Raw genomic sequence first — 27698 nt, forward strand, 5'->3', positions numbered from 1 at the left:
TGCTCTGTTACCTAGCTTGTGCAGTTTACTTAGCTATAGGAAAATGGACAGACTGAGAATCAAATCACATGTTATCATAATCTGTATTTATGATTCTACAGAACTACATTGAAAACAAACTAATGTAACAGTCAGCTGACAGAATCAGCACCCACATTACTTTACTGATGTACAGCATATAAGAATACTGTCTTTAATACTAGTTTTCAATATGACTTCTCCGATCAATTAGACTACCATGTCTTTAGGCAGCTCAACCCTGACTTATGTTAAATATCCACCCTGCACATGCAGTATTCTTTCATGAAATTCTCATCATGTGGTTCATTGCGAGTGACCACACTGTTACATAAAATCGGTAATTATAGGATCATAGGAGGTTACTAGGCTAATGGCCCCAGGGCCCTAACAAGCCTAGCCAAGTTCAACACATATTCCCAAGGGTGTCTGGTTCAAGCAGACACTAAAATCAGCACCTATTGCCCCTGTCCAAGATGGACACAGGTGGAACCCCAGGGGTGAATTTCTGATTACCCATCCAATCATCCAAAGTGTCCTTAAATAAGGCCAACATGGGGCTTTGTTTAACATGAATAGGAAGCTTTTTCCAAAGGTGGGGCTACCTCTGTGAGACAAACCTGTCTCTCCAGCAAGTTCTATTGATGTCATATACCAGGTTAAGGTCCTTTGAGCAAGTGACCAGTGTGTCATTTGACTTTCTTCAATAGTTTAAGTCTGACATATTTATCTAACATATTTATTTCTTTAGGCATACAGTTATTATACAACTTTCATATACACTTTATAAGGGAGTACAGTATAGAACTTTTTGTGTAGCCAAATATGATTTTTGGTTCAATAACTGATTGAATCAGTTGGCAATATTGTCAAATACTTTTTTAAATTGTTCCCCAGATTTTACCCATGGTATCCTGAACAAAAACCTTAATTAAATTTTAAGAATAAACTTTGTAATCTGTTGTATGAGGTCAAGCAAAGGGGCTTTAATAAAATACTTCACACATAAACACAAACTCATTCAGATGAGAAAAGATAAGAGCCTTCAATGATATAAAACATAACTTAATACCCTGTGATGGTGGTGGATCTTGGAGGCTTCTGGTATGCAGCTAGGAGCAGAGCATTGTGTGTGTGAAATATGTTACTGAGCTAATGCCCCCCCAGATTTGCCTGTGTATGCTGTAAGAATGCAATGTTGGGATGCCTCCTTCATCAAACACCCTAAACCCTTGGGTATCAGAACTGCAGTGGGTACACCATGCACCCACAAGTGATAAAAGATATCAGACTATTGGCTGCTCAGACTTCCACACCATAAGGGAACTCTTGGTACCAGGTTTATTCAAGGATTTGTGTCACCCTCAATGAGATCAGATGCACTGCCTATGTCCCATGGACCACCTGCTCCTAAAAAGTCCTTGCAGGAAATAATACACAGCAGCAGTTTCTCTTTTTCTGTGAATATGTTTTTCATCTCTGTATTTTTCTAAATTTTATACTGAAACTAATATTTTGGCAAGGTATGTTACTACTAAGCAGCTTTTTCAAGACTGTATATCAAGTCTTAATTTAAGATTTCTCAATATATTCAGCTTGCTTAATACATGCACATAGAGGTAAACAGCACCTCTGGCCAAAGCTACTATGCAGATAAGATTTAATATTTGTTTATTGCCATTAAAATTTTGATCACACTAAGCCTACTGTATTTAAAAAAATGAAAGAAGAAGAATTAAATCAATTAAGACATCAAAAAGATCTAGCTAACACTCATATAACTGTCTCTTCACTACACCTTCCAATTATTGTGGATAAAATCACAAATAATATTACATTAATATTACCTGATTGGCCTGTCCAATTTGGTTATGTTCAGCATTTTAATTTTGCCACAAAGATACAAAATATTGATATAGTGCAGTCACATCCCGATCTAATAATCAGTAATATTAATTCTTTACCAGCAGTGGGAAACTAAGATCTTATTAGCATCTATTTATACATAATAAGAACTAAAGTTAAAAGAAAGTTAAGAATTTCTCAGGGTAGAAAGTAATAATCTGGCCAGGTATGACAATATCTAGGAAGAATTTAAACATATGATTGAAGTAATGAAATAATCCAGTGCTGTATTAGTTATAGTTGGAAAGGTTCTTACAATAAAATAGAGGATGTTGCTATCCTCTATAAAGAAGTGCTACAAATATCTATACCAGATCTTGGTTCCTCTTCTGAAAACAATGCAGAAATCATTAGCACCAAACTTCAACTTAATCCCAGCAAATCTCTAAATATAATATGTATCTACTTGCCCCCTGGTAACAACATCACCACTCTGGAAGGCATCCTTGCCGAACTCTCCACAAAAATTCCCCAATAGACAATAATTATTGGAGACTTTAATATAGACTGGAAGGACTGCTCTACTGAATCACCAACCTCCCATATTAACCTTAATGGCTTCTTAAAAACAATTAACTCCCCAACCAGAATTAATAAACCCAATAACAAAGAATCCATTCTAGACTGGATGCTAATAAATAATCACCAACAACTCTATAATGTAGGGCCCCTCCCTGACGATGTAATTGACCATTCTCTCACTTACATAATCAGGCAAAGGTCGAGCTCACACAATCCAACCATATATAAAACAATAAGAAGCAACAGAAACTTTAACCCCAATAACTTCCAAGCTGAACTAAAAGAATGTGATTGGTCACCTATAAGATACCTCCCACTTGACGAAGCAACAAACTACTTTAACTCAAAATTCTTAACAATCCTTAACCACCATGCACCTAAGCGTTCCATCAAAATTAAATCTAAACCCACCTCATGGCTTACAAAGAAAACCAGGCAGAAAATTCAACAGAGAAATAAAGTTTGGGCACTATGGAGAACAACTAAAAAAACCCGTAGACCAACAACAATTCAGGCAAAAAAGAAATGAGACTAAGAAAGCTATACTCGCATATAAAAGAAAACTTTTACTTCCACCACCAACAGACCACCAAAATAATCCACAAAAGTTCTGGGCTAGCATAAACAGACTACTTCAACCAGGCCAATCTGCAACACCACCCCCTATAGGATCACGTTCCAACAATCCAAAGCAAACTGCTAATGTTTTTAATACTTTCTTCACTGAGACCATCCACACACTTACTAATCAACTAACAGCCGATAGCTCTGCCCTTCCAACCAATACTACTAACTCTCTCCCAACTCTAAACCTGCAACCTGTCCCAACTTTCCTCATCTGCAACCTCTTAAGTAAACTAAAACTTACTACCCCCTCAGCTGACCAGCTACCTGCTGAATACCTGCAAAAGGCAGCCAAAGTCATAGCTTATCCTGTATCATTGCTGATAAATATAAATTATCCCCCTACACAAGGGAAGAAACTCCAGAGAATATTCTAACTATCTTCCCATAGCTCTACTTTCCCCATTAGCTAAAATAATGGAAAAGTGCATCCACAGACAGTTACTAGATCACCTACTCCAGAACAATTTACTGGCCAAATCTCAACATGGCTTCAGGCCTTTCCACAGTACAACAACTGCACTCCTATCCTTCACTGACAGAATCAATAAAAACCATAATAACAATCTTCTCTCTTCAGTACTTTTCATCGACCTTTCAAAAGCATTCGACATGGTCAATCACCACTTACTTCTCAATATTCTAAAATCCTTCTCTCTGGACACAAAGACTATAAAATGGTTCCAGTCCTACCTTGATAATAGACAGCAGCAGTGCTGTGGGACAACAACCTCTCATCCCATCTCCCAGTTACCCTAGGTGTTCCTCAGGGCCCTATATTGGGCCCCCTCCTTTTCTCAATATTTATCAATGACCTCAACCTAGCTATTCCTTTAACTAACTGTGTACAATACGCAGATGATTCGACAATAATCTGTTCAACTAAATCTCAATCCCAACTACAGACACTAACTCAGACAATGTTCAATAAAACAGAAATTTGGTTTCTACAATGCTGCCTCCTCTTGAACGCCCCCCCCCCCCAAAAAAAAAAAAAACTCCTCCTCTTCACTCCTACCCGTAAGTCACTCCCAATGAACTTTTCAGTCTTATCCAATAATGGTACACTCATATCTCCTGATCCAACAACTAAACTTCTAGGGGTAACCATTGATAACAACCTGAACTTTGAAACCCATATCAACAATACCATAAAAACTGTCAACAGGAAACTAGGCTCCCTCTATAGGATAAAACCCTTTCTCTCCCCACTAGCCAGAACCACTATTGTCTATTCCCACCTTATCTCCATACTTCTTTATGCTTCTTTCATATATGCTAACTTGTCAAAAAATAACCTTAACAAGCTAGCCAACGCTTACAATAGCATTGCCAGATTTGCTACTGCTTCCTCCTTTAGGACCCATCACTGCCATAATCTGAAACAATTAGGCTGGTTAGAGCTTCTGAATCAGATTAATTTTAAACAACTCACCATTGCACACAAAACCCTTTTCCAACCTACCAATACCCCAATACTTGCTAGTCTCATTACCCAATATAAGAACCTTTCAAATTTACGTTCATCTAATAAACTACTTGTACCAACATGTAAATCTAATAACATGGCAGGAGATGCTCTGTTCTCAAATGCAGTTGGAAAGTATTGGAACCAACCCCCCCCCCCAAGAACTTACATCACTGTCTTCATTTACACTTTTTAAACACAATCTGAAACTCTATCTTAAAACCCATTGGTTATGTTCCTGTACAAATCCATACTAATCTCATACTATATCCCAAATACCCTCTCTTAAAACCTAATTCCTGCTCTATCTGTGTCTTTTTAGATCAAGGCCTATCCTTAGCAAAAACATATCTTATCCTAATAGGTATTTTAAATTATCTCTAGTTAAATTCTTCTGCATATAATTCTAAAGCATCCTACCTAAGGGCAACACGTATTGTTTAAACTGTGAGCATGGCTGAACTATTGAAACTTGAAGTATGCATTTGTTTAACAATTACTTTCTAGTTACTAATGGTCTTGTACATAAAGTCTAAAATATCTTATCTAATGCTTGTAACATGCTTTTTGTATAAACTGTAAAGATTCCTGAACTGTTTAAAATATGTAGCATTTAACTGTATAACAACTAGTACCTGTATATTAGTAGTCTAATAATCTAGTGGAGCTTATCTCCCTGGGACTCTACTGAAAATGGACATAAATCCACTTAGACTATCCCGGTCAACGAATGTAAAATAAAATAAAATAAATTAATTAATAATAATAATTACTAATCATGTCTTCGATAAAAAAATTATTTATTTATTATTTATTTTACATTTGTTGACCGGGTTTGTCTGACTGAGCTGAAGAGCCCTTTTTCAGTGGAGGCCTGGGGAGAAAAGCTCCAACATATTATACAATTTTCATTATAAATTAGCATTAAAACAGCAATGTTACATGATTATTACAAAGCATTAAGTAGCAATACAATGTTATGCAGTGTCAATAATCAGGAGTATACCAAAGCTCTTTCAAGATGTATAAAAAGAAATAATATGTCATTAAGACGAATATAGTTTTTGGGGTAAGTGGTTACAAAAACCCAGTTTTATCATAATGTAGTTGCATGAAGGCAAGACAATTACTATAGAATGTTTCTCTGAGGTGATTTGCTTAATAGGTTTTTGAAGACAGTAGAAAGAGTAGTCAAGGAAGATTAGAGAGAGCTAGTCAGAAGAGTGAGTTAAAGGCTGAAGTAGATGAAGGTCTGGGAAGTAGGTGATGTTTAAGGAGGGAGAGTGCAGTGGCAGGACCAGTGACTTTTAAAGTGTTCTTTGGTGGCTGTCTTAAATTTAGGATGTGTAAGGGTCCTGATTTCTAGTGGAAGCCTATTCCAGGCAATAGTGGGGTGATAGCTGTACATGTTATGTCAAAATTTAGACTTGGGTTTGTAGATTTGTAGTAGGTCTTGGTTAGAGCTTTGGAGAAATGCAGCTGAGTAAGAAAATAAATCCACCCTGGTGAAATACACCAATCAAAACATTGTTTGACAATAAATTTGATGAATCTCACATCATTAAGCAAGAAGGATGTAACCAAATGAATATTTTAATAAGAATAAACTTAGGAAAGCAAGGCTGACATATGATAATGACTAGCTATGTACAGCCAGTACACAATTAGGAGTCCTTTTTTTAGGCAAGTTTGGTATACTGCTAATTAAAAAAATACCAGTAATATGACTATTAAGGATGGGAAAAAGATATCTTCTGATGGCAGAATTTTTTTTTGTCTTATTTTGTGAGAACTATACAAATGTTCCTAGTACTGATGTTCCTATAATGAAAGTTTGCCAAAACTGTCCAAATATATCTAAAGAAAGGGTTGGCTATTCACTAAATAAATAAAAAGATTAGGCAGCCAAACTTGATGGCTTAAATGGATCAATAGTTCCATGCCTAATTTGCTTGTCCCAGCAATGCTGTTTACAGACTTTTCCCCAAAATATAGAAATTGGATGGAAACTAGCCATCATGGGCCTTGTGCTTAACAGTAAAGATACCACTAGCCCTCACAATTATAGGTTGAACAGCCTACCATTACAGGAGAAAAGTGGTTTGACTGACACATTTTCCTAACAGTTCTATGCCATATTCTACTCATACCTGACTTTCTCTAAAATGGATTTACTTCCAGTTGATGTTGTACAACTAATCTAATAAACGTCTGCAACAGTACAGCTGACTTTATATGTCTGGATATGCAAGTAATCTGACATAATTCAACATCAAGCACCACTGTGTACATTATCACAGCTAAAGGTTCACATTTACATCACTAGATGGATAGGAAACTGACACATCCAGCATCAAAATAAGGGACTTAGTTTTCCCTTCCAATTTACTCATTAAGGGGGTACAGATGTAGAATACTTGAGGGATCTTGTTATTATTATTGAGACTCAGCTTCAAAATGCTGTAATGTTCAACTAATAGAAAGTGTTGTTGAGGTCTGTTAACTTTAAGGCTTTCTAAGGTAAAGTTTCCCCTGTATAAAACCTTACTAGGACTACAGAAGTATGTGCTGCATTTTGCATTTACAGAATCATTGATATTCATAAGCTATAAGTAGTACAAAAATGCATAAATAAGAAAAAAATTGTTATGAAACTAATGCCCTATCCAGACTGGATGGTTTACCTAAATTTAGACTTAGTGTATTACAGACCACAAAGAGGGGAATTAATCTTAAATTATGAAAGCTTATAAGATGAATCATTAAGAGCTACCCGGGATTTATAATTTATTGGACATATATAATGAAACAAATAAATATAAAACAGCTGAAAAGAGTGGCTATCTTATGGAAGAAAGAAGCTACTGTCTGATATAAGACAAGCTAATAGTCTGCACATGTTCAGATCACTCCTAGATTCTTTGTTTAGTAATGGTACCCACAACTGCATACATACTCCAGGATAACCCTATATGAAGTTTATGAGTCTCTCCACAGAAATACTTAAATTCTGAAACATTAAAATACTGAACTGAAATACGTAGTACCACCACAAATTCTGAGGGTCTATTCTTCCAGTGTGTATGTATGTATCAGAGGTCTAGCATAGCAAAGGTGGGGTTAAGGCAGCAGCTGACCTGGATGCAAGGTGTTGGTGGTACAATTTGTTAATGCCAATAATGAGAACATTCTGCAGTCATTTTTCTACCAGCATTTCTGAATGTCGGTACAGAAATACACTTCATTGCTTTAGTACTTTTTTTTACAGACAACCTTTACTCATGTATGTATGTATTTATTTATTTATGTTTTGTTCTTTACCTTAGAGGCATGGGGGGCAGGTTACTACTGACACCTGGTACTAAATGAGCCAGCTTTGTGTGTGTGTGTGGGGGGGGGGGGGTTGGGGGGTCTAAAGCAGTTAGCTGAATTGTTTCTTTAGCCAAAATTGCAGTAATTGGCTTTTTTGGTCAGTTCTAGTTTCATCCTTGTACAAGCAGCATTTTTGTGTGAGATCAACGAGCAGCAGGTTTAAGACAGTTTCTCCTTATCCCTGCAGTTTTATGATCCTGGAGCTGGTATATTTAAGTTGCAGGAGGTGAGGTTATCATTGCCACCTGTCCAGTATTTTTCCGTACTATTTGGAAATCATAATGATAGTCCAGTACTCCCGAAAACACTGTACAAACTCTTTATATTCTATATATTATATTATATATTATATTATATATTATATATATTCTGTATATTCTGTTTATCTGAACATACAGAATAACACAGTTTGTAAACATACAGCTGCAGATTAACCTTTTTTATAAAAAGCAACCCTAAAGAGATACATGGTAATATGAGGCCACCTAAAAACAGGGAAAAAGACAAAAGAAGGTATTCCACCTAGTATTGACATCGTATTGTGGATGGGAAATTGGGTGGGGAAATGGAGGAAAGAGATGGGGCTATGAGTGGCACAAGGGATGTGGTTTCTCTCCATTTCTCACCACAGAGAATGGTGGCAACCCTAGGTGAGGGGGGCAGTAGGCTTGCCTCCCCCCGCAAAAGCACTTGGTTTGATGCATTGTTTTCCTCTTCTTGACTTAATAAGTTGATCCACAGAATATTAGTCAATATACTGAGTTCATAATTTTTTTTATATACATATAAATATATGTGTGTGTGTGTGTGTGTGTGTGTGTGTGTGTGTGTGTGTGTGTGTGTGTGTGTGAGTGAGACAGAAAGTGTGTGCATGTGTCTGTCTGTATGTCATACACTCACCCACACACTCCCTCTCTATATCTATATGTATGTATATATATATATATGGATCTACTTATCTCTGTCGAAATTTCATTATTTCGAAAAAGAAATGTAGAGGCCCACTTACGCAAAAGTGCACTCAAACGAAAGTGCACTTTCGCGAATACCGGTTCAACAAACCATTAAAAAAAACAAAATAAACATATAAAAGACATTTTTGCAGGGGGGCAAGCCCCCCTGCACCCCCACACCCTCGCTACTTAAATATACTAACTCCGAAATCACACTACAGTGGAGAAACAGGTATATTCCATTTTCCCCACTCTAGTGTGCTTCGGTGCTGCATAGGGTTACCACCTGTCCCACTTTGCTAGGGACAGTCCCTCTCTGGGCAGTTGTGTCCTGACCAAAAATATTAAAAATGGCAAATGTCCTGAGATTGTAGGACATAATTATGTCCCATATTTTATGTAATAATTGCATAAAATAGTTATTTCTGTATCTAAAATACCTAACTGTTCCAAGAAACAGGATAAGCAACTAAACTGCTATAAGAATAAGCTTTTATTTAGGCAAAAAAGTAAAGTTCTAGCCTTTGTACTGACCATGGGTATGTGTCGGCCTTTAAAATATGATGTGTGTGCTGAAAATGTCCCATTATGGTCATTTGAAAAGGTGGTATGTGTCAGCCTTTAAAATATGATGTGTGTGCCGAAAATGTCCCATTATGGCCATTTGAAAAGGTGGCAACCCTAGTGCTGCAGTGTTTCCTGTTTTTTTTTTTTTCCAGTTCGTTGAACCAGTATTCGTGAAAGTAAACTTTCATTTAAGTGCACTTTCAAATAAGTGGGCCACTACTTTTCTTTTTCGAAATAATGAAATTTCAACAAAGAAAAGTAGACCCATATATATATATATATATATATATATATATATATATATATATATATATATACACACACATACACTTAGCACTAATACATTTTTTTTTGTCAAAACTTGCAAGGTCCATTACCTAGTTCAAACCTACGAAGCAGGAAAGAAGCAAGTATTTTAGTAGAACCCATATGCAATAAACATGGATTTAGAAAAGGAAGATTGTTACAGAAAAAATAAGATTTTTTGTTAACTGTGTAGCCTGAGCATTAGTTGAGGAAGAAGTATGGAGATAATGTAGTTAGACTTTAGCAAGGCCTCTGATATGGTACCACGCAATACATTAGTAAACTGAAAGCAGATAACATGATGGTAGTATGAGAAAAATCCAGAGTTACATAATATGGTATAAGGCATTTCATTAAATGAAGTTCCTCCAGATGACATGATACTGACAAATGAGATGCCATTTACTCAGGCTGAATTTTTCCCCGCCATTAGAACCAGCAGTAAAGAATGAATTGATGAAAAATGTGCCTCTTTACAAGTGGCATATATGTGTGCAGCAGGCTTGATACACAAAATATATACTGTCAATAATAACAGTTTCAAGATTGGAGAAATTACATAAAATGTGGTAGATTCATTTTGTTGCAAGATTGGAATAATTAGGTAAACTGTGATAGATTAATGACAATAATGCATATGGCAAGAAAGGTCAGTGCAATCTAAGTGGCTACCTTTTAAAATAGGCATATATGAAAATAAGAAGATACATTGTTCTTGCACTGATAGTATAGCAGGATAACGCCCTGACTATGGCCCTAATGATTTGAGTTTGATTTGTGGTTCAGATACTTGATTTCACAAGCAGAAAGGATGGCGGTGCCCATCCTGGTTGGCTTGAACTTCTATTTTGCTAACACACCCTCTAATGAAGGGCATGTCATTCTGCAAAAAGCCAGTACAAGGAGGAGATGAGCCTGATGACCGAAGTCAGTGATGATAATTCTTGTTAGCATATGTGTAAGAGCACACATGTGTAAACAGAATGGCATAAGAAGTCTTGCAGTGGCATAAGTGCTCACATCTTCAATAGGGGAGAGATTAGACCATTTTCAATTAAAACTGCCCTCATAGTCAGGATACGGGTGAGGTCACAAGTAACCCTGATGCTTGCCTGGATGATGGCCCTCTCAAATGGCTCCTGTCTCATTGGATCTGGGGATTTGCCACTATTAGGAAATGACTGGGGAATCCAGTAAGGGAGGCATGGTGAACATTAAGCAAAAAGGGAAAGTATTCAATAAAAAAAACACACTTTGAATAAACTAGCTGACCAACACAGGAAATATATGTGAAAGCATTATTTCACATAAATGGTGGTAAATGACAGGAACACCCACCTGAAGTCTCTGAGTATTGAAAAGCACAAACCGAATTCATGAATACATGAGATAAAATGTATAAAAATAAGTTAATTAATAAGTTAATTAAAACAAGGGTGGGATAAAATAGAAACTTCTTTAAGTTCAAAGGTTGTCTTCCAAACCAAAAACAGGAAAACTGGGTAGCAAACTGAAGCTTATTTGCCACCAGATTCTGTTATGTCTGTTAATTCATTTAATCCATGAGAACTGCCATGGCTAGGTTACTTGTCAACTTGTCCAGTCCCAAGACTGCCACCCCCCATCCACATTTTCTACAGTACTGGCATTCCAATATTAATTTTAAGAATCTGCAGGGGATACCACAGCTTCTTAAATGAATGCACTTGCAACTTTAATTTGTTACTATTTGCAGTATAGCCTCCATGCTATAGTTGTTATCAAATTAAGCTGCTAAATGCATTCATTTAAAAAGCCATAATATCACCCACAGCTTCTTACATATATGATGGTAATGCAGTCTTGCTCCCATTGGCAGCTGCCAATTGTTCCTAGTAACATCTAGTGACAGAGGCAGCACCTCCCCCATGCCCTGCCCTAATTATAGCTGCACCCGTGAGCAATGTTCCATTTGGTATTACCTTAATCAGTCAGCTGTGTGTGTCTTATTTTTTTCTATTTATTTATTTTATCTATTTATTCTAAAGTAATTCAGCATTACAGATCAAGGAATTTATCAGAGTTAGATGCAGGCGATAAACATCTGGGCATCATCTCCACAAAATGTTCTTTTATCTATTCTAATTAATCAGTTACACATTATTCATTCTTTGTTCATTTCATAATATTCAGTAACAGGGTTTCCCTGTGGTAAATTGAGATTGCATGATAATTATCATATTTTTATGTTCTGCTTTGTTGTTTTTCTTGAAAAAATAAAACAAAAAATGTTTCAGTTTTACATATATTCTTAAAATTGAAAGTAAACTTACATATGCCTCTGGCCCTTGATGAAAATGGAGGTGCACAGGCAATGGTTCGTGTAGCAACCAATATACTTAAAATTCCACCTTGTGCCTGGCACAGAATGAGAACACACTGAAAAAGAGCATACATTCATTATCCGCATAGGTTCATTTAATCTCATCCTTAAATGCTCATAATGTGCTATTAATGATTGTTGTGAGCCGTGAAAAATCAGCAACTGTCACACAGCAGGAAAAGGAGTGTGATCAGACACTGACTGGCATAAAGTTCTATTTTTGCTTAATGTCCAAAGTAAAAGAAAATGAAACTGAAAGATGAAATATAAATATTTAAGCACAATAAAACATTTCTAAAGTAAAAAATAAGATACCATTTATAAAAATAAATAATCACTGCCCACTCTTTGTAATAACACTTTTTTAAAAAGACTGCATATGGTAATCTGCTTAAACAATATGTTTAAACTTTGCTTCCTTCTGAAATTTTAGCACCCGTACTTCTTAATTGTTAAACGATAGTATATCACTAGTAAGTATAGTACAGGTATGAGTACAGCCACCCAAAACTTTGAGTTATGAGACAGTTTGCAATTTTACCATAAGGTAGATCAAGCATATTAGCTAGTGGCTGGTAGCAATGCAGTGTAGCACTTTAAAGATAAAAGTGGTATATAGTAATGCATCTCTGTTACAGACAATCAATTCATGTTACCAAGTATAAGAAACTGGTGTTGTAGGGAATCTGAAAGAGTGACACAACAACAATTCATACTTAAGACTGTTTACTTTGTTGTTTTATGATGAGCATAATCCTGTTCAGAGAATGCGATCTAGATGGTTGTTTATAATTTCTATTTAGCTTAGATTCATTTCTATTTAACCTAAAAGTTTCTTTTCATTCCTAAAAGTTAGCATCCTATTTTTTTTCAACACATTTTTATTTTTGATTCTTTTCCATTGGTGCTGGAAAACATCTGGGTGGATTTTTTTTGGTTATTCACCAGTGGTTTTGAATAGTGCGTATAAAAATCGCAATTCTAAACAGGAGTGATAATTAGAGGCATAGACTATTGTGCAGACTCTTAAACATTGCTATAGCATCTGAATCATAATCAGTGTATATCCCTCATTCTGAAAGAGATATGAGCCTCCTCAAAACTGATTGCATATATACATCTGCAATTGTGGGACTGCATAGATATTTGCTAACCTCACCAGATCCAAACATAATGACAGTTTTAAAACATGAGGAAAAGAAGTCTAAGATGACTCCCCTGTTTACTTTAGCAGAAGCATATCGGTGTCAAGCGGGAATGGACATCAAACTAGAAGTAGACAAAAATCAGGCAGCAATTGAATGTGCCAAAAAACAAAAGAAAGAAGATAAGCAGAAGGATCAGATGAGAAGGTATAAATACTGTGGTAAGTACAGAAAACTCCTGGAACAACTTCATGTTGATCAGGATTTGATGTAGAAATGGCTAAGGAGAGGTAAATTTAAACCAAAAGATGAAAGGTTAATATTGGTGGCCCAGGATAGTGGACTACATACATGTTGGTTTACAAACTCCATTGATCATGTGACAGAAACAGGCAAATGCAGGTTCTGTAAAACAGAACTGGAAACAGTCGCACATCTTGTTGATGGTTGTGATATACTAATGGCAGAGGGCCTGTATATGGAAAGGCATAATAATATGGTAAAACTGTTGCAGTGGGAATTGCACACACATTACAGTACTGAAGTAGCTGAGAAGCATTGGAAACATGAGCCACAAAGTATCATAGAGAATGATGAAGTTTATATGGGGTCATCCATTACCAATGGTTCAAAAAAAAGATGCAAGAAAATGGGATATAGTTGCCCATGAAAAAAAGACAAAAGTATCATTGATCCCTGAATTTGCTATACCCACTGACTACAGTGTCTTATGTACAGAGAGATGCAAAGTCATAAAATACCAGACTTGCAGGCAAAAAGCAATGAGGAAGAAAGATACCCAGACAGTGACGATAATAATGGGAGCAATGGGTCTCACAAATAAGAATTTACAGCCATATTTAGATATGTTACCTTTATTGCAGAAGGAGTCAATTCTGGGCACATTGTGGATGTTATGAAGAGACTTGTGGCTAACATTAAAGACTGAAACAATAGTAATTTAATGAATTTTAATCATACACCAACTTAAAAATGGGGTCCATTCCTGTCATGGTATTAGAAACCCAAAAAAACTTGGAGAAATTAAACTAAAAGGCAAATGCATAGTGCCAATGTATGGTAGACCCAAGTCTTGCAGTAGAAGGTGATACACTTCTCATAAGAAGTAATGTGCATACAAAACTGTGAAGTTCAGCATATCCACAAATGAATATAACCCTAAATCATTTGCTGCACAAGTTCATCTTTGGGGACATACCAAGAGGTTCACAGGATCTGTGCCCATTCCATCCTACAGCTTCACCTGTATTCATTCACCAAACACTTGAGTCTTTTTCCCTGGTCATGTAAAAGTGTCAGTCTTGTGAGATCATTAGCTTAACTGGCTTGATAACAGTATTGGATATGTTAAATATGTCATTAATTAATTTAACCCCTCCCAGATTGAGTATGCTCTAAGAAAAATTGTCTGATTGTCTTAGTTTTAATTAATGTATTAGATTGCTGGCCTACCTTCTTGTGCTTCTCAATACACTTGATGACCATTTTACCTTTCTTGCACGGTAGCCCTTCAAACACTTCAAACCGAAGTCTAAGCAGATTATAAGCATAACTATTTCTTCTGCTAAGAAGATATTTGACCACTAAGCTCTCCATAATCATTGGGATGATAACAATAATGTGGCAGCTACCCTTTTTCATCTTACACAGATTCTGACCTTTAACCAGAGGAATTTTTTTTTCCTTCCATTAAACACAATACTGTAGTGGAATATGTTACTTCAGCAGATAGGTAGAAGCAAAAATAAAGTCTAGAGAACAGTACTGTGAGTACAGAGGATTAAGTCTCTGTGATATTAACAAGCTTCCTATTGTCAATGGTGCACAGTTTAATTCTTTCCACCCCATCACTTTGAACAAAAGGTGTTCCTGGGACACATATGTGTCCATTGGGCTTGCCTGTTAACAATTGTATAAAATTAACAAAAATGATAGGCTTAAAACAGTAATAACTGCCAAAGCTTGACACCAAATTCAGTGAATAAATGCAACTTCATAAATTATAAATTGCTAAATCCAGCTATTTCAAATACAATTAGGTTGGTCTTCTTGAATACCTACTGGACTTTTGGATGGACATTCATCCTTTTATGAGCATTATTTCTATTGGAGTATCTTTTCATCTGCCCATTCTATCCAGCCCTTTGCCCACTGGTGGTGATAATTCTTTGTGACGTCTTCATAAGTCATAATTCTACTTTGCACAACAAAAGATTTGAAAGACCATAAGGATACAATGACCATGCTGACATTTAATTTCATCTCAGCTTTTACTTCTGCATATTCATCATTCATAAAGTCACAAAGCTTTTCCTCAATCTACCTTAAAAAAACATTAAAGTAAGTTAAATTACCTTTTTCTGAGCCCCACTACTCAAAACTGCAACCAGTGAAATTGCCAAAACAACTGTCTTTCATTTTTAACCTATCCATCTCCATAAGAAAAATCCATTCTATAAGGATGCACCCAGTAATTCTGCCCAAAGAAAATCATCCTGGAAAATGTGTACACATTATCTCTTACTGCCAAAATACAGTTCAGTATAGGATACAGCATTTTTACTGCCCTCTCTCTCTCTCTCTCTCTCTCTCTCTCTCTCACACACACACACACACACACACACACACACACACTTTATTTTAATAAGGATAGAGGAAAACCTGCAGCTGTCCTATTTAATTATTTAAGAATAGCCTTCTCTCTGATGGATCATCTCTTTTAAGTTTCAAATTTAAAGAAGGTTGGATCATATGTTAGCCAGAAATGCTGTTGTTCAACTCAATGGATCTTATACTAGGACACAAACATTTATATTCAATGTGCCACATAAAATCTATGTTAGTTACCTCCTGCCTCATTATTTCTTTCTCTTTTCTTCCTCAGTTTTCCTTTTGCGGTAATCATGTCATCCTTGTGAGACATCCATTTGACTGTGGGTAACAGTAACTCCCTTACTGCTCGTTTAGTCTCTCAAGTAAGAATTATTTGCATTTTTTGCCTTCTATCTGTAATTTGCTTCATAAGTTTTCCCTTGAGTTTGTTTCCCCCCTGAGTTGGTCCCTAGTCAGTTTGTAATAAAGTATTCAAGTATGATGTGACCCATCACTTTTCCCTGTTCTGTTCCCATTGATCTACATGGTTAACATGTCTGATAGGTTCATAGGTAGTTACTAGACATGCTGTCAAAGAGACCATTGAGGAGGTTAGCCCAGTTACCTAATTACCACAAAGCACTATCTGGTTAAGTAACTTTTTCAAGATCATACAATAATTGCATGAATGCTGAGGGAATCAAACCCTGTACTACTGGAAGCAGATAATTAACAGTTCATAATCTTAATACTCTCCACTAACTGCCAGAATAAAGAGTCAACAACCTACGGCCCATAGTGGGATTGAACTTACAACCTTCATATGTAATATGAAGTATAACAGCAGACAAGCTTGTAACATTTCAGGAATCAAACTTTGAACCCTCTGTTATCCAACCCAATAAGCTACCATTAAGCCAAACAGTAATCAATATCTGCTCATTTTTATTTTATTTATTTATTTAGTTAGTTAGTTAGTTATTGACATTTGATTACCAGGAAGGTCTGACTGGGTAGAAGCCCATTTTCAGCAGAGGCCTGGGGAGTAAAGCTCCAAATTATTATGAAACATTTTAAGAATGATAATATTGCAATCTTCAAAAATTAAACAAAAACATCTGCAGTTTAATTATAACAAATTAGAAATAATACAAAAATTGCTGGTTAAGAATCAATACAAGTTATATGACAATCATTTAATATTTAGAGAAATTTTAGACAGTTTGTAGAGAAATCAAAAGTAAATTAGTCTAATACAAACAGGAATTACAATATGAAGTATGGGAAAAACAGACTTATGGTATAGAAAGAAAGTCAGGGAACAGAATTTGATAGAAGTAAGGAAGTAAGTGAAGAAGAGAGAGTAAGGACGTATAAGGAACAAAAAGGTACTTGTTCACATTTGGGGATATAGTTTATCCTAGTTTTGAGGAAGCACAGAGCCAGATTTTAGCGACTAAGTCCTTCAGAGTGGTTTCTGAAAGATGGGGATGGAGGGTATTGACCTGATGAATATAGGTAAGGAATTTCAGGCCTTAGCAACCTTGTAATAGTACAGACAATGCCCAGCAGATTTGACAGGTTTGTAGATAGACAGTAGTTTTTGGTCAATGGCTCTCAATGACCGAATGGGAACACAGTTGTGTAGAATGGTTTTAGTGCTCAACAGGCAGATGGATGCTGGATAATTTTATAGGTGATAAGAAGCCGTGTATGTTAGTTGATGTGGCAGTTCTAACCAATAGGTTCATAGGTAGGTACTAGGCTATCACTCCTAGGACTTATACTTATACTTGTGCCCAGCCAAAAAGGTACACTGGCTTTTGCCACCCAAGAAAATTATTTTCCTGTGCCACTGTAGACCTATACAGTGGTGGGTTCTAAAAGGAGTATTGTAGTGGCAAGTGTAGTTTAAGTTGCACCGGTGAGAACGTTTTTGGCTCTGTAAAGCATCCCTAGTTTTTGATGAGTTTTTCTTGTGAAATACTGTATATGGAGGTCTAATATAAGATTATCTTCCACTAACACCCCTAATAATTTGCTATGAGAAGTGACTTTAATGGTTGTATTATCAAAAGAGAAGACTTTAACTTTTGTTTTTTCAATCACAGAGCAGGTATATATTTGACTGATTAAAGTTAACACACAGCAAGGTTCTTCATGTTAAATGTGCTTACATTATACAATGACAAAATTCTCAGTAAGCATGTAGGAGTTGGGCCTTGGGGCAGAGCTCCTGCAGTATCGAAGTCGGATACAATGACCACAGACTCTGCTCTATGAAGGAAGATTGTGACATTTTTATTCTTGTTGTATAACATCTGAACATCTGGATATATTCCAGCAAACCTGTATGCTATCACACAAAAACCAAGAACCAAACCAAACTTGTAGTAAAGACCAAGAAGAGACTGATCCAGGCACCAGTTAAAATCCAATTTATTGAGCGCTTTCGTCAGCATCAATCAGCTGACTTCCTCAGAATGAGGAAGTCAGCTGATTGATGCTGATGAAAGCGCTCAATAAACTGGATTTTAACTGGTGCCTGGATCAAATCTGTATGCTACCTGGAACAATTTTCTGCTAATATCAGTAGGCAAGTGATGTCAGAAGAGTTTCTGAGCCTTTTTCAAGTACATTATAATCAGTTAACAAGTCCTTTGAAAGCACTGCATTATTGTATTTTGCCAATTTCCATAACTTATTGTCATGTTTAACAGTTACTTTTGTCTGACTCCCATTCTGAGTATATCTACAGGTGACTGAGGTGAAATTCCCACAGTGTCAATTGCCCAAATCACAAGACACAGAGGAGCACAACGACAATCATTGTTTTCCATGAAAACACAGTTGGTGTGATTTTCAAGTGGGTAATAGCAGTGATTCTTTTGTTTTGGGAGGCTTCTTCCCTCTTTGACTTGGTGCAACTGTGGAGTTGGCATATATAAGTTAGGAGTGTGGAGGCATGCCCAAACATCAGAGGTTTGCAGGGTGGCTTGACTCTCCACAAGAATTAGTTGCAGTTTAACTTCTCACCCTTTTGAGTTTCATGTATTTGGTTTCAGCATATTGGTTCCTTAGCATTCCGACATTTTGGGTTTTATAGCAGAATCCTCCTTTTGTTATAGGTTCATAGGTGTATAGGTTTTTACTAGGCTAATGACCATCGGGGTCTTTATAAGCCTAGCCGTGGAACACAACCCAGTTTTGTCCCAGAGTTCCTTGGATGCATATATGGTGGGGTATGTTAGAAAAGAGGTAGCTAAGAGTTATGTGGGGGATATGTTCATTGGGGATTAATTTATTTACTGTCAGTCTCTGTCCATCATAGATCTTTGAGCCAGACCAGGGGTAAATTTGCAATTTCCCATCCAATGATCAAGGTTTCTTTTGAACAGAGTCAGGGATGAACTCTGCTTCATGTAGATAGGGAGCCTATTCCAAAGTGCAGGTATCCTTTGAGACACATATCCACCCCCCCCAGCAGGTTCTAGTTATGTTGCAGACAAAGTTCAGGTCCTTGGGTTTAGTGTCTCTTGTGCTGTTTGGCTTGCAGATGTGCAAAAGATCCATCAGAGCTAGATTTGAGGATGACTTGTATGCTAGGCATAGATCGCCTCTTAGTAACCTGTAAAAGACTGAGTGCAAAGATGAGACCTTAAGACAATCTCTGTAGGACAGTGTATTCATACCCTGGATTCTCCTGGTGAGGAACCTTTGAGGGCATTCCAACTGTTGCAAGTGCCTGGTTAGGTACATGCCAAAGAGGGTATTGTACTAAATGATGGGTCTGATAAGGGCTGAATAGAGTGGTGCTATTACTTCCTTGGATCTGAATGCCATATACCCTTGCTTATGAGCTGAGTGGCATAGAATGATTTTTTTACTATCTTGGCTACGTGTTGGTTGAATGCCAGATTGCTGTCTAGTTATGTTACCAGATCCCTAACTATCAGGTCAATGGCTGGCAGACAGTTTTGTAATTTGATTAAAAAATTAATTGCACTAGCATCATTGACTGACAAATGTCACATATTAGGTGGACCAGTGACAGAGCTAAAGTGAAAAGGCAGAACAGTTAAGACACGAAGAGTTGATTGCTAACAGGACAATGTAGGCAGATGTAAGGACAACATAGGAGGAAGACCAAAAGAGAAGCAAGTAAAAAAAGGCTAATGATAAGAAGGGAAGAACAGTGAATAAGACTGCATTACAGGACTGATAAATGTAACTCTGAGTACTGCAATGACTGGTGTCAGGGAAAGAAGAAGCAGACATGGAAGGCTGTTTCAGACATTTCAAAAGTAGGGGGACATACCACATTAAGCGATTATGAAAAGATCAACTTGCAAATGTCCATCCAGGTTTTTAAATCAGGAAACAGTTTTATAGTCAGTTCTGACTAAAAACGCACCTTTTTTATGAAATCACACACAGAAATGAAGGCCTTTTGTTGGTGTGCTCAAACCTGAGTCTGGAGTAGAATCTGAGGTGAACAAGAGTAGGATTGTCATAGCAAGTGCAATCCTGGTCAGAGCGACAATTTTTGTCTTAGTAACCTGGTGTTTGCCTTCTCCATACATGCCATGACAAGATAACAGTTAAATGGACATGGTGGAAACTCGGTAGTGAAACTTGTTTAGTAATATTATTATTATTATAGGGTCTGCAGTCTCTTAGGTGAAAGGTAAGTGTTAAAGTATGATTTATGTGAGGTAGTTCTGAGGTCAGTAGGAAAGAAAGAATGATGCTGCTACCCTGAAAAAACATCTGAGCTGAGATGCTGTGAGCTGACCTCAGTTAAGATCAGCTGAGATTTTAGCTGACTGAAAAATGTAGAAGGTTATTATTTGGTCAGGAGTATGGAGGGGATGGATTGTAAAAAATGTGAAGATATCTACACAGTTTCTCAGCTGCAAGTCTAATATGTGGCATGCTACAGCTAACAGGACTCATTGAGTGTTTCAGCCCTGATCAAAAATGCATTATCAGTATTCATTTTTGAAAGCCAGACCACAGACGGAATGCTAAAGCTTTTCAGCAAATGTATCACTGGCTTCCAGAAAGTGTATGCCGATAATGAAGATCATACTCCCTGACATTTTACACCCAAGGCAGTTGCCCCCCTTTGCCTTATCCTAGCTATAGCTCTGGTGCATAACAAATTTTGCAATGGTTTTGCCAGTCTGTCATCAAGTATTATTATTATCAAAATTCATTTTTACATACAGTCTGTATTTCAGTATATGCCACATATGCCATATGCCATATGAACACAAACACATATGCACTGCCATCTTTTTTCTTGTTTTGAATCTTTTATGAGGAGAAATCTACTGTCAAACAGCAGTATATATGTCTTTGGGTGATACTTTCAAGAGCTTTGGCAATGAGACACAGTGTGCTTCATTTACTATTTGAACTTAAAATAGTCTGTAGCAGTAACAAATTTTTAACACCCAAAATACTATGTATTTTTTAACAGGATTCACTACAGAATTTTATTGAGGACATATAACAGGCTTTAGTTTTATTTGAATTCTTATTTTAAGTTCAAATAGTAAATCATTCTAATATTTATTTCAATATTTGGAATGTTTTTAATATTTTGATTATTGCATATTACGATTATGTTTCTGGCTGATATCATTGTTGTGTATTGGTGAGAAAGAGTTGAATTGATTCAATAGAATGAGATGATTGTTTTTAATGGATGTTATTATTAAGGGTAGTGGTAAGAGCTGTATTTTCATTCTGAGGAAGTTCTATGATTAAGAGGACAAAAGCGCTTAATGTATTAATGTAGTAATAAACTGTTTGATAGTTACTGGTTTTGGGAGTCCTTCATTCATGTGTAGCATGATCCACTGCCTTGCCATCACTTTACTTGGTTTTTGGTTTTGGTGGCTTACCTTTCCTTGTTGTTAATTTAGAAGAAAAAATAAATGTAATTTACTCAGAGGTTATGTAAATAAATGAGACATTGAATAAATGTATCGACTCAAATAAGAAAAGGTTGCAAAAAAAAATAGAAGAAGCTTTAACTTGCTATTCAGATGAACTGATAAAACTGCAAAAATCAGAGGTTGAAATCAAGAAAAGCCCGGCTGAGAAAAAGCTTTTCAATAGAGCTGTTTCAAAAAAATGGTAAAGCTAGAAGGCAGATCATGCACAGAAAACATGAAATATTCTGTTGTCTCGGAGAAACTGGAAGCAACAAACTATATTAATTTTACAAAAGGGCAGATACGTGACTGAACTCATAATCTACATCAGGAATTATTAAATAAAAGGGACTATCAAGTGTATGTTCCAAACTTGACCATAAGATCTACATTAGTAAATATGCAATCCTACCAGCTAAAACAGCTGGTCCCGACAAAAGAAATAGTCAATTTTCAACACAGAATGTTAATTATAGGTGGAGAGTGAATCTTGATTTGCAATAGTGAAGATATATTGGGGGACGTACAAGGGAAATATAACAAAAGTTAGTAGATTATTGAAGAAATTTATGTAAACAGTTTGTATGGAACTCATGAATTCAGTATTATGAACTCAGACTGAATAGAAATTACTTTTCATAGGAAAATGTACTTTTAATTAAAAGCTTTAATACACATTCAATAACTATTTTACATCATGCACAGATAAAAGGTAATATAAAATGGCAGGGAAATTAAGTAAAAATGAGACACCATCACTTTCCAACTTGCCTGCTTAAAAAAAAAGGAATTTAAGGAATGGATATTAGAAATTCTTTAATAGCTATCAGAGAAACTAGAAATTTCTACAGAAGTGGTAGCTACTGAGAATCCTAAGAACTGAATGATAAAATAAAATTGAGTTTTAAATAGGGTAGAAATAAAACTGAAAGATATATGGTTAAGAAATAATAGGAATTATTTAGATGAGCCGACAAAGGTTAAAATATTGCAGAATAAGGAAAATCTCACAGAACAAGAAGAGGAGCAACTGCAGATTGCTAAAGAGAAAATAGGGAAGTATTTGGATAACAAGCAAAAGTTTAGAAAGATTGCTGCTAAGCAGCTACTTTTTGATATCAACTCAAGGCCACAAAAACCTTTAGTACAATGACTTAGGAAACAGAAACTAGAAAGGATTGTCACCAGACATTGGGTACCTATGACAAGAAAAATAACTAGAGATCCTGCAAAAGTATTACAGTTATTTAAAAAAAATATGAAAATGAGTATAAAGTGAGAAATGTCAAAATGACCAAAGAGCACAAATGGAAATAATTATTGAAGACTTAAATTATACCAATGTTAGATGGGAGGAGATGAGATAAAAAATGGTAATGTATAATCAATTTGCAGGGAAGTCTCTAGGAACATAAGGTATTTCTGTGAAAGTTTGGAAGTTAGGAGGGAAGACAGTGGTAAAGATCTGGAAGATTTTGTTTACCAGTATTTTAAAATGTGGGGAAGGACCAACATTTTGGATGAAAGCTGTGGTGGTTGTATTACCCATAGAGGGTAAATACCCATTAGACCCATAGTACCATGATTATAAAGTGTTTATATCTATACTAGCTAAAATAATGGCAAAAGTGTTGCTAAAATTGACAGATATGGATCAATGTGTACATCAAAAAGTACTCATACTTCAGACAACAGCTCTTCACCCAAGGTAACTGCAGCTGCACTCCCACAAATAAATTTACATGAAGATGCAGCTCTCTCTCACACCCTTTATCCCTATTGCATCCTTCTTTATCTCATCTTGTCATCCCCTTACTTACTGCCTCTAATTTCCTCTTCTCTTTGCATTTCTCACACATTTCTCTTTTCTAGTCCTCTTCCCTCAGATGTCTCTTTCACCTTTTCTCTGCCTTATCTCCATGGTATCCTTTCTTGCAACTATTCTCATTTGCCTCTTTTAATGTCATCATACCTCTCTATATAATGATATGATGCTGTCCCTTCACATAAGCCATCTCATTCATTATGGCTAAATGTTATCCATAAAGTTCTGCTAAGCATAATTCCATTTTCCCATCCATGTTTTGACATCAACTGCTTCTTGAACCATTTGCTGCAGTATATTTTTGTATCTGCAAATATGTGTGTGTATATATACACACACAAACACACACACACACACACACACACACACACACATATATATATATATATATATATATATATATATATATATATATATGTCCTATTTAAGTGATTGAAGTTTAGAACTTCAAATTTCGAATTTCATATGGCCAAAACCATATGATCGAAGTTTTAAAACTTTGAACACTTAAATGGAGATCTCCATACAGCACGGAACAGGAATATTCATTTTTCCTCACTGTAGTGCGATCTCAGATTTGGTATATTTTAATAGCAGGGGGTGTGGGGGTGTGGGGCTGCAGGGGGGCTTGCCCCCCTGCATATATGTGTTTTAATTTTTTTTTTCCTTTTTTTTTAATGTTCGAAATTACAAAACTTCAATCGTATGGTCTCGACAATATGAGTTCAAAGTTTTGTAATTTTGATCATTCAATGTAGATCCATATATATATATATATATATATATATATATATATATATATATATATATATATATATAAATATGGGTCCACTTTGTAATTTCAAAAGCCCAAAATGAGTTTTGAGTTACAAAATACCGATCCGAGAAACTCGAGATTTTGGAATCTTGAAATTACAAAGTAAAAAAAAAAAAAAAAACCAATAAAAAGACTAAAAACTGTTTTTGTAGGGGGCAAGCCTCCCTGCACCCCCCACGTGTGCCCCCAGACCCCCTGCAACTTAAATATACCATCTCTGAGATTGCGCTACAGTGGAGATAATGGTAAGTGTACTGGGAACATTACTATTCTCTTCACTGTAGCACGATCTCGGACATGGTATATTTCAGTTGCAGGGGGTGTGGGGGGGGTGCAGGGGGCCTTGCCCCCCTGCAAAAACATTGTTTTATTTAGTTTTTTTTTTTTTTTGCACCACTTTGTAGTTTTGAGATTCCAAAATCTCAATGTTTTGAGTTTGATGTATCAAAACTCGAGATTTTGGGCTTTCAAAATTACAAATGGAACCCATATATATATATATATATATATATATATATATATATATATATATATATATATATATAAAAACATATAGATAGATCGATATAGATATAAATACATATATGTATTTGTTTTTTGGCATATCCTTGTATGTCAAAGTATATTTTGTTCATTTCATATGAGATCTTATTCACCTGCAAATGGTTCATTGAAATCAGTGCCCTACCCAAGTAAGCAAATATAAATAAATAAACCAATTAATAAATAAATAAAATGTGTTTTCTGTTGAGGGGAGGAAAACATTTAGCAACATTAATAGAACAATGATAACCCAGAGGAAAACAGAATGTAAGAAAATATCACTGCTGTTGTTGGATCTTGATGCAGAAAAAGCATTCAACAGAATAAGCTGGGATTTTATGAGCAGGGCAGTGGAAGCATTTACATTACCTTATACAATAGTAAAGTTAATTTTGGGGCAATATGAAGTACTGGAGGTAAGAATTAAAGTAGGATGGTTCCTCTTCAATAAGTTGTGTTTGAACAGCAGAACCAGACAGGGATGTCCTCTTTGCCTCTGTTATTTTCTTTATATTTAGAGCCACTGGCAAAGAAAATAAGAGGCTCAGAAATTCAAGGATATAATTGATATGTAAATCAAGAAAAGTTGTCTTTATTTTCAGATGATATTATTTTGTACTTGACAAATCCAGAAAAAGACGTCTTCATGTTGTGGATCACTTTGAGACAGTTTCATATCTTTGCAGGATTTAAAACTAGTTAAAATAAAACAATGGCTATAGCAGCAAATTATGTACCCACACAAATTAGTTCAGCAATCCCCATATTTATGGGAACACTATAAAATGAAGTATTTAGGAGTGTGGATTAAAAAGGCTTCTGTTATGACAGCTAAGGATATGTGAAAAGAGACTAAGCAAAAGATATTATAAAACTTAGAAACTGAAAGCTCTTGTTTATGGATAAGGATAGTATGATATAGTGAAAATGTTTTTAATCCATTTAGTTTTATATACAAGTCAGGCATCAACCAGATGACAATAATTAATAAAGAATTGAAGGAATTTATCTGAGAGGGAAACAGGGCAAGAGTTAAGTGGAATAAGCTGATCCTTCCAATAGAACAATGTGGTTTAGGACTACCTGATTTTAAGAGGCATTTTAGAGTCACATAGTTAAGGCTCATATACATAACACAAGAAGAAGATAATTCAAAGTGGAAGGAGGGTGATGATGAAGCAGAGGGGACTTCAAAAACAAGGAGAGAGTGACATTTTCAATGCAGATCCTTAAGGAAAATAATAACAACCATACAGAATATTATATTAATAAAGTTGCAGAAAGTATTCTAAAAACTGTGCCAACACAGGCATGGAAAAAAAAAATCTGCCACTAGGCAATGACTGCAAGTATGGACATAGAAAGTAGGCAAGAGAGGGTTAGAATTTACTGGAGAAAACTGGCAAAGGAACCAAGGTATTGTGAGGAAATAACTAAACAGGGAAAGGTAATGGAGTGGGATAGGGCCAAGAAGACATTTGGACTGCAGGTTAGAGACTGCCCTCCCTATCGGGAGTTGATATCAGAGTGTAAGCAAAGGGAAAGGGACAGGGAAGTCCTAAGTGAAAGACCTGGTAGAGTTTTTGGTCAAATCTAGAAGAGAAGCTGCTGTTAAAAAAAAGGCTAGAAGGGCATATAAAGTATTGCATGATAACTTTAAGAATCAGTCAGAGGAAGTATGTTAAGAATTGGAATAAAAACTGGGAAAGCAATTTACAAGGGAATAATTAGAAGATATATGTATGGCTACCAAGTGTGCTATAAAGTCTAGAAGGTTTAAATTTTTTGCTTGAAAGTGTCTGCAGAGGTATTTTTATATACCATAGGCAGACTTCAAAGAATTTTTACTCAGGTAATAGCAAATGTTGGAAATATGATGTGGAAGAAAGAGATAACTAAGAACATGTTTTTTTGGGAGTGTATCAAGTTGGCAGATTTAAAAAATTCTTTACAGAGTTCTCTGTCAGAAATATTAGGGGAGCAAATGGATAGAAATAAGGAAATGCATCATCTGAGATGGAATGGATACAAAAAAAGTCACTAGAAAATGGAAATCAAAGTCTTAACCAACTAAACAATTTGAAGTATTGAATATTATAAAAGAGATAAAATAACTGAATGAGAGATCTTTAGAAAAGGGAAGGAGCAAATTACATAGAAATAAATGGAATTTATGGGAACAATATATGAAGAACAATTTTCAGGAGGAGGAATGAAGCTTAAGAGAAGGCAGGAATCAATCAGTAGTATAAAAAGGGTAGGGCAAAAGGGACAATTGCCCCAGGTGCTATCTTTAACACGGCACAAGTCATACTAAACTAATAAGAAATATATTATTTATAAGCATATTCTTTTTTCTTTCTTTAAGCGGCAGCAGGAGGAACCACAAAAAGTCCTACGTGGATATCCAAAACTCCAGGGTACCTCCCTCCCCCTTTCAATGTCATCTATATTTTGTGTATGGGATGAGCCCCTAGCACTGCACCAAAGACTTCTGATTGGCTGGACTGGAGGAGGCGGCAGCACAGAGAGAAGGCAGTTATAGAGCTTTACCTTTGTTGCCCACAGCGAGCAAAGACGTTCCTATTATTTGTTTTTGTTAATTCGCTCACTGTGAGTGCACTAGTCTTAACATTTAATTTGCAAATTTAATTTCTGAATTGCCTCAATTTAAGCACTTAGTGTTTCATTTCATTTTTTTAGTTATGAGTGG

General features: G+C 35.9%; 1 protein-coding gene across 2 annotated transcripts in view; it reads right to left on the minus strand.

Moving 5' to 3' along the window:
* The window catches only part of LOC122789626 (organic solute transporter subunit alpha-like), a 423087-nt gene that overhangs the window by 4843 nt on the left and 390546 nt on the right, over positions 1 to 27698 (minus strand). Inside the window, exon 7 of one of the 2 annotated variants that reach the window (XM_044057020.1) lies at positions 12048 to 12153. The exons of the other annotated variant lie outside the window; for it this stretch is intronic. Within the exon in view, the coding sequence (XP_043912955.1) occupies positions 12048 to 12153 (106 nt within the window). The remainder of the gene's footprint in view (positions 1 to 12047; positions 12154 to 27698) is intronic. 2 annotated transcript variants of the gene reach the window in all.

This window comes from Protopterus annectens, chromosome 15.part0 (assembly GCF_019279795.1).
Source record: "Protopterus annectens isolate FY-2018-M chromosome 15.part0, PAN1.0, whole genome shotgun sequence".
Lineage (NCBI taxonomy): Eukaryota > Metazoa > Chordata > Ceratodontiformes > Protopteridae > Protopterus > Protopterus annectens.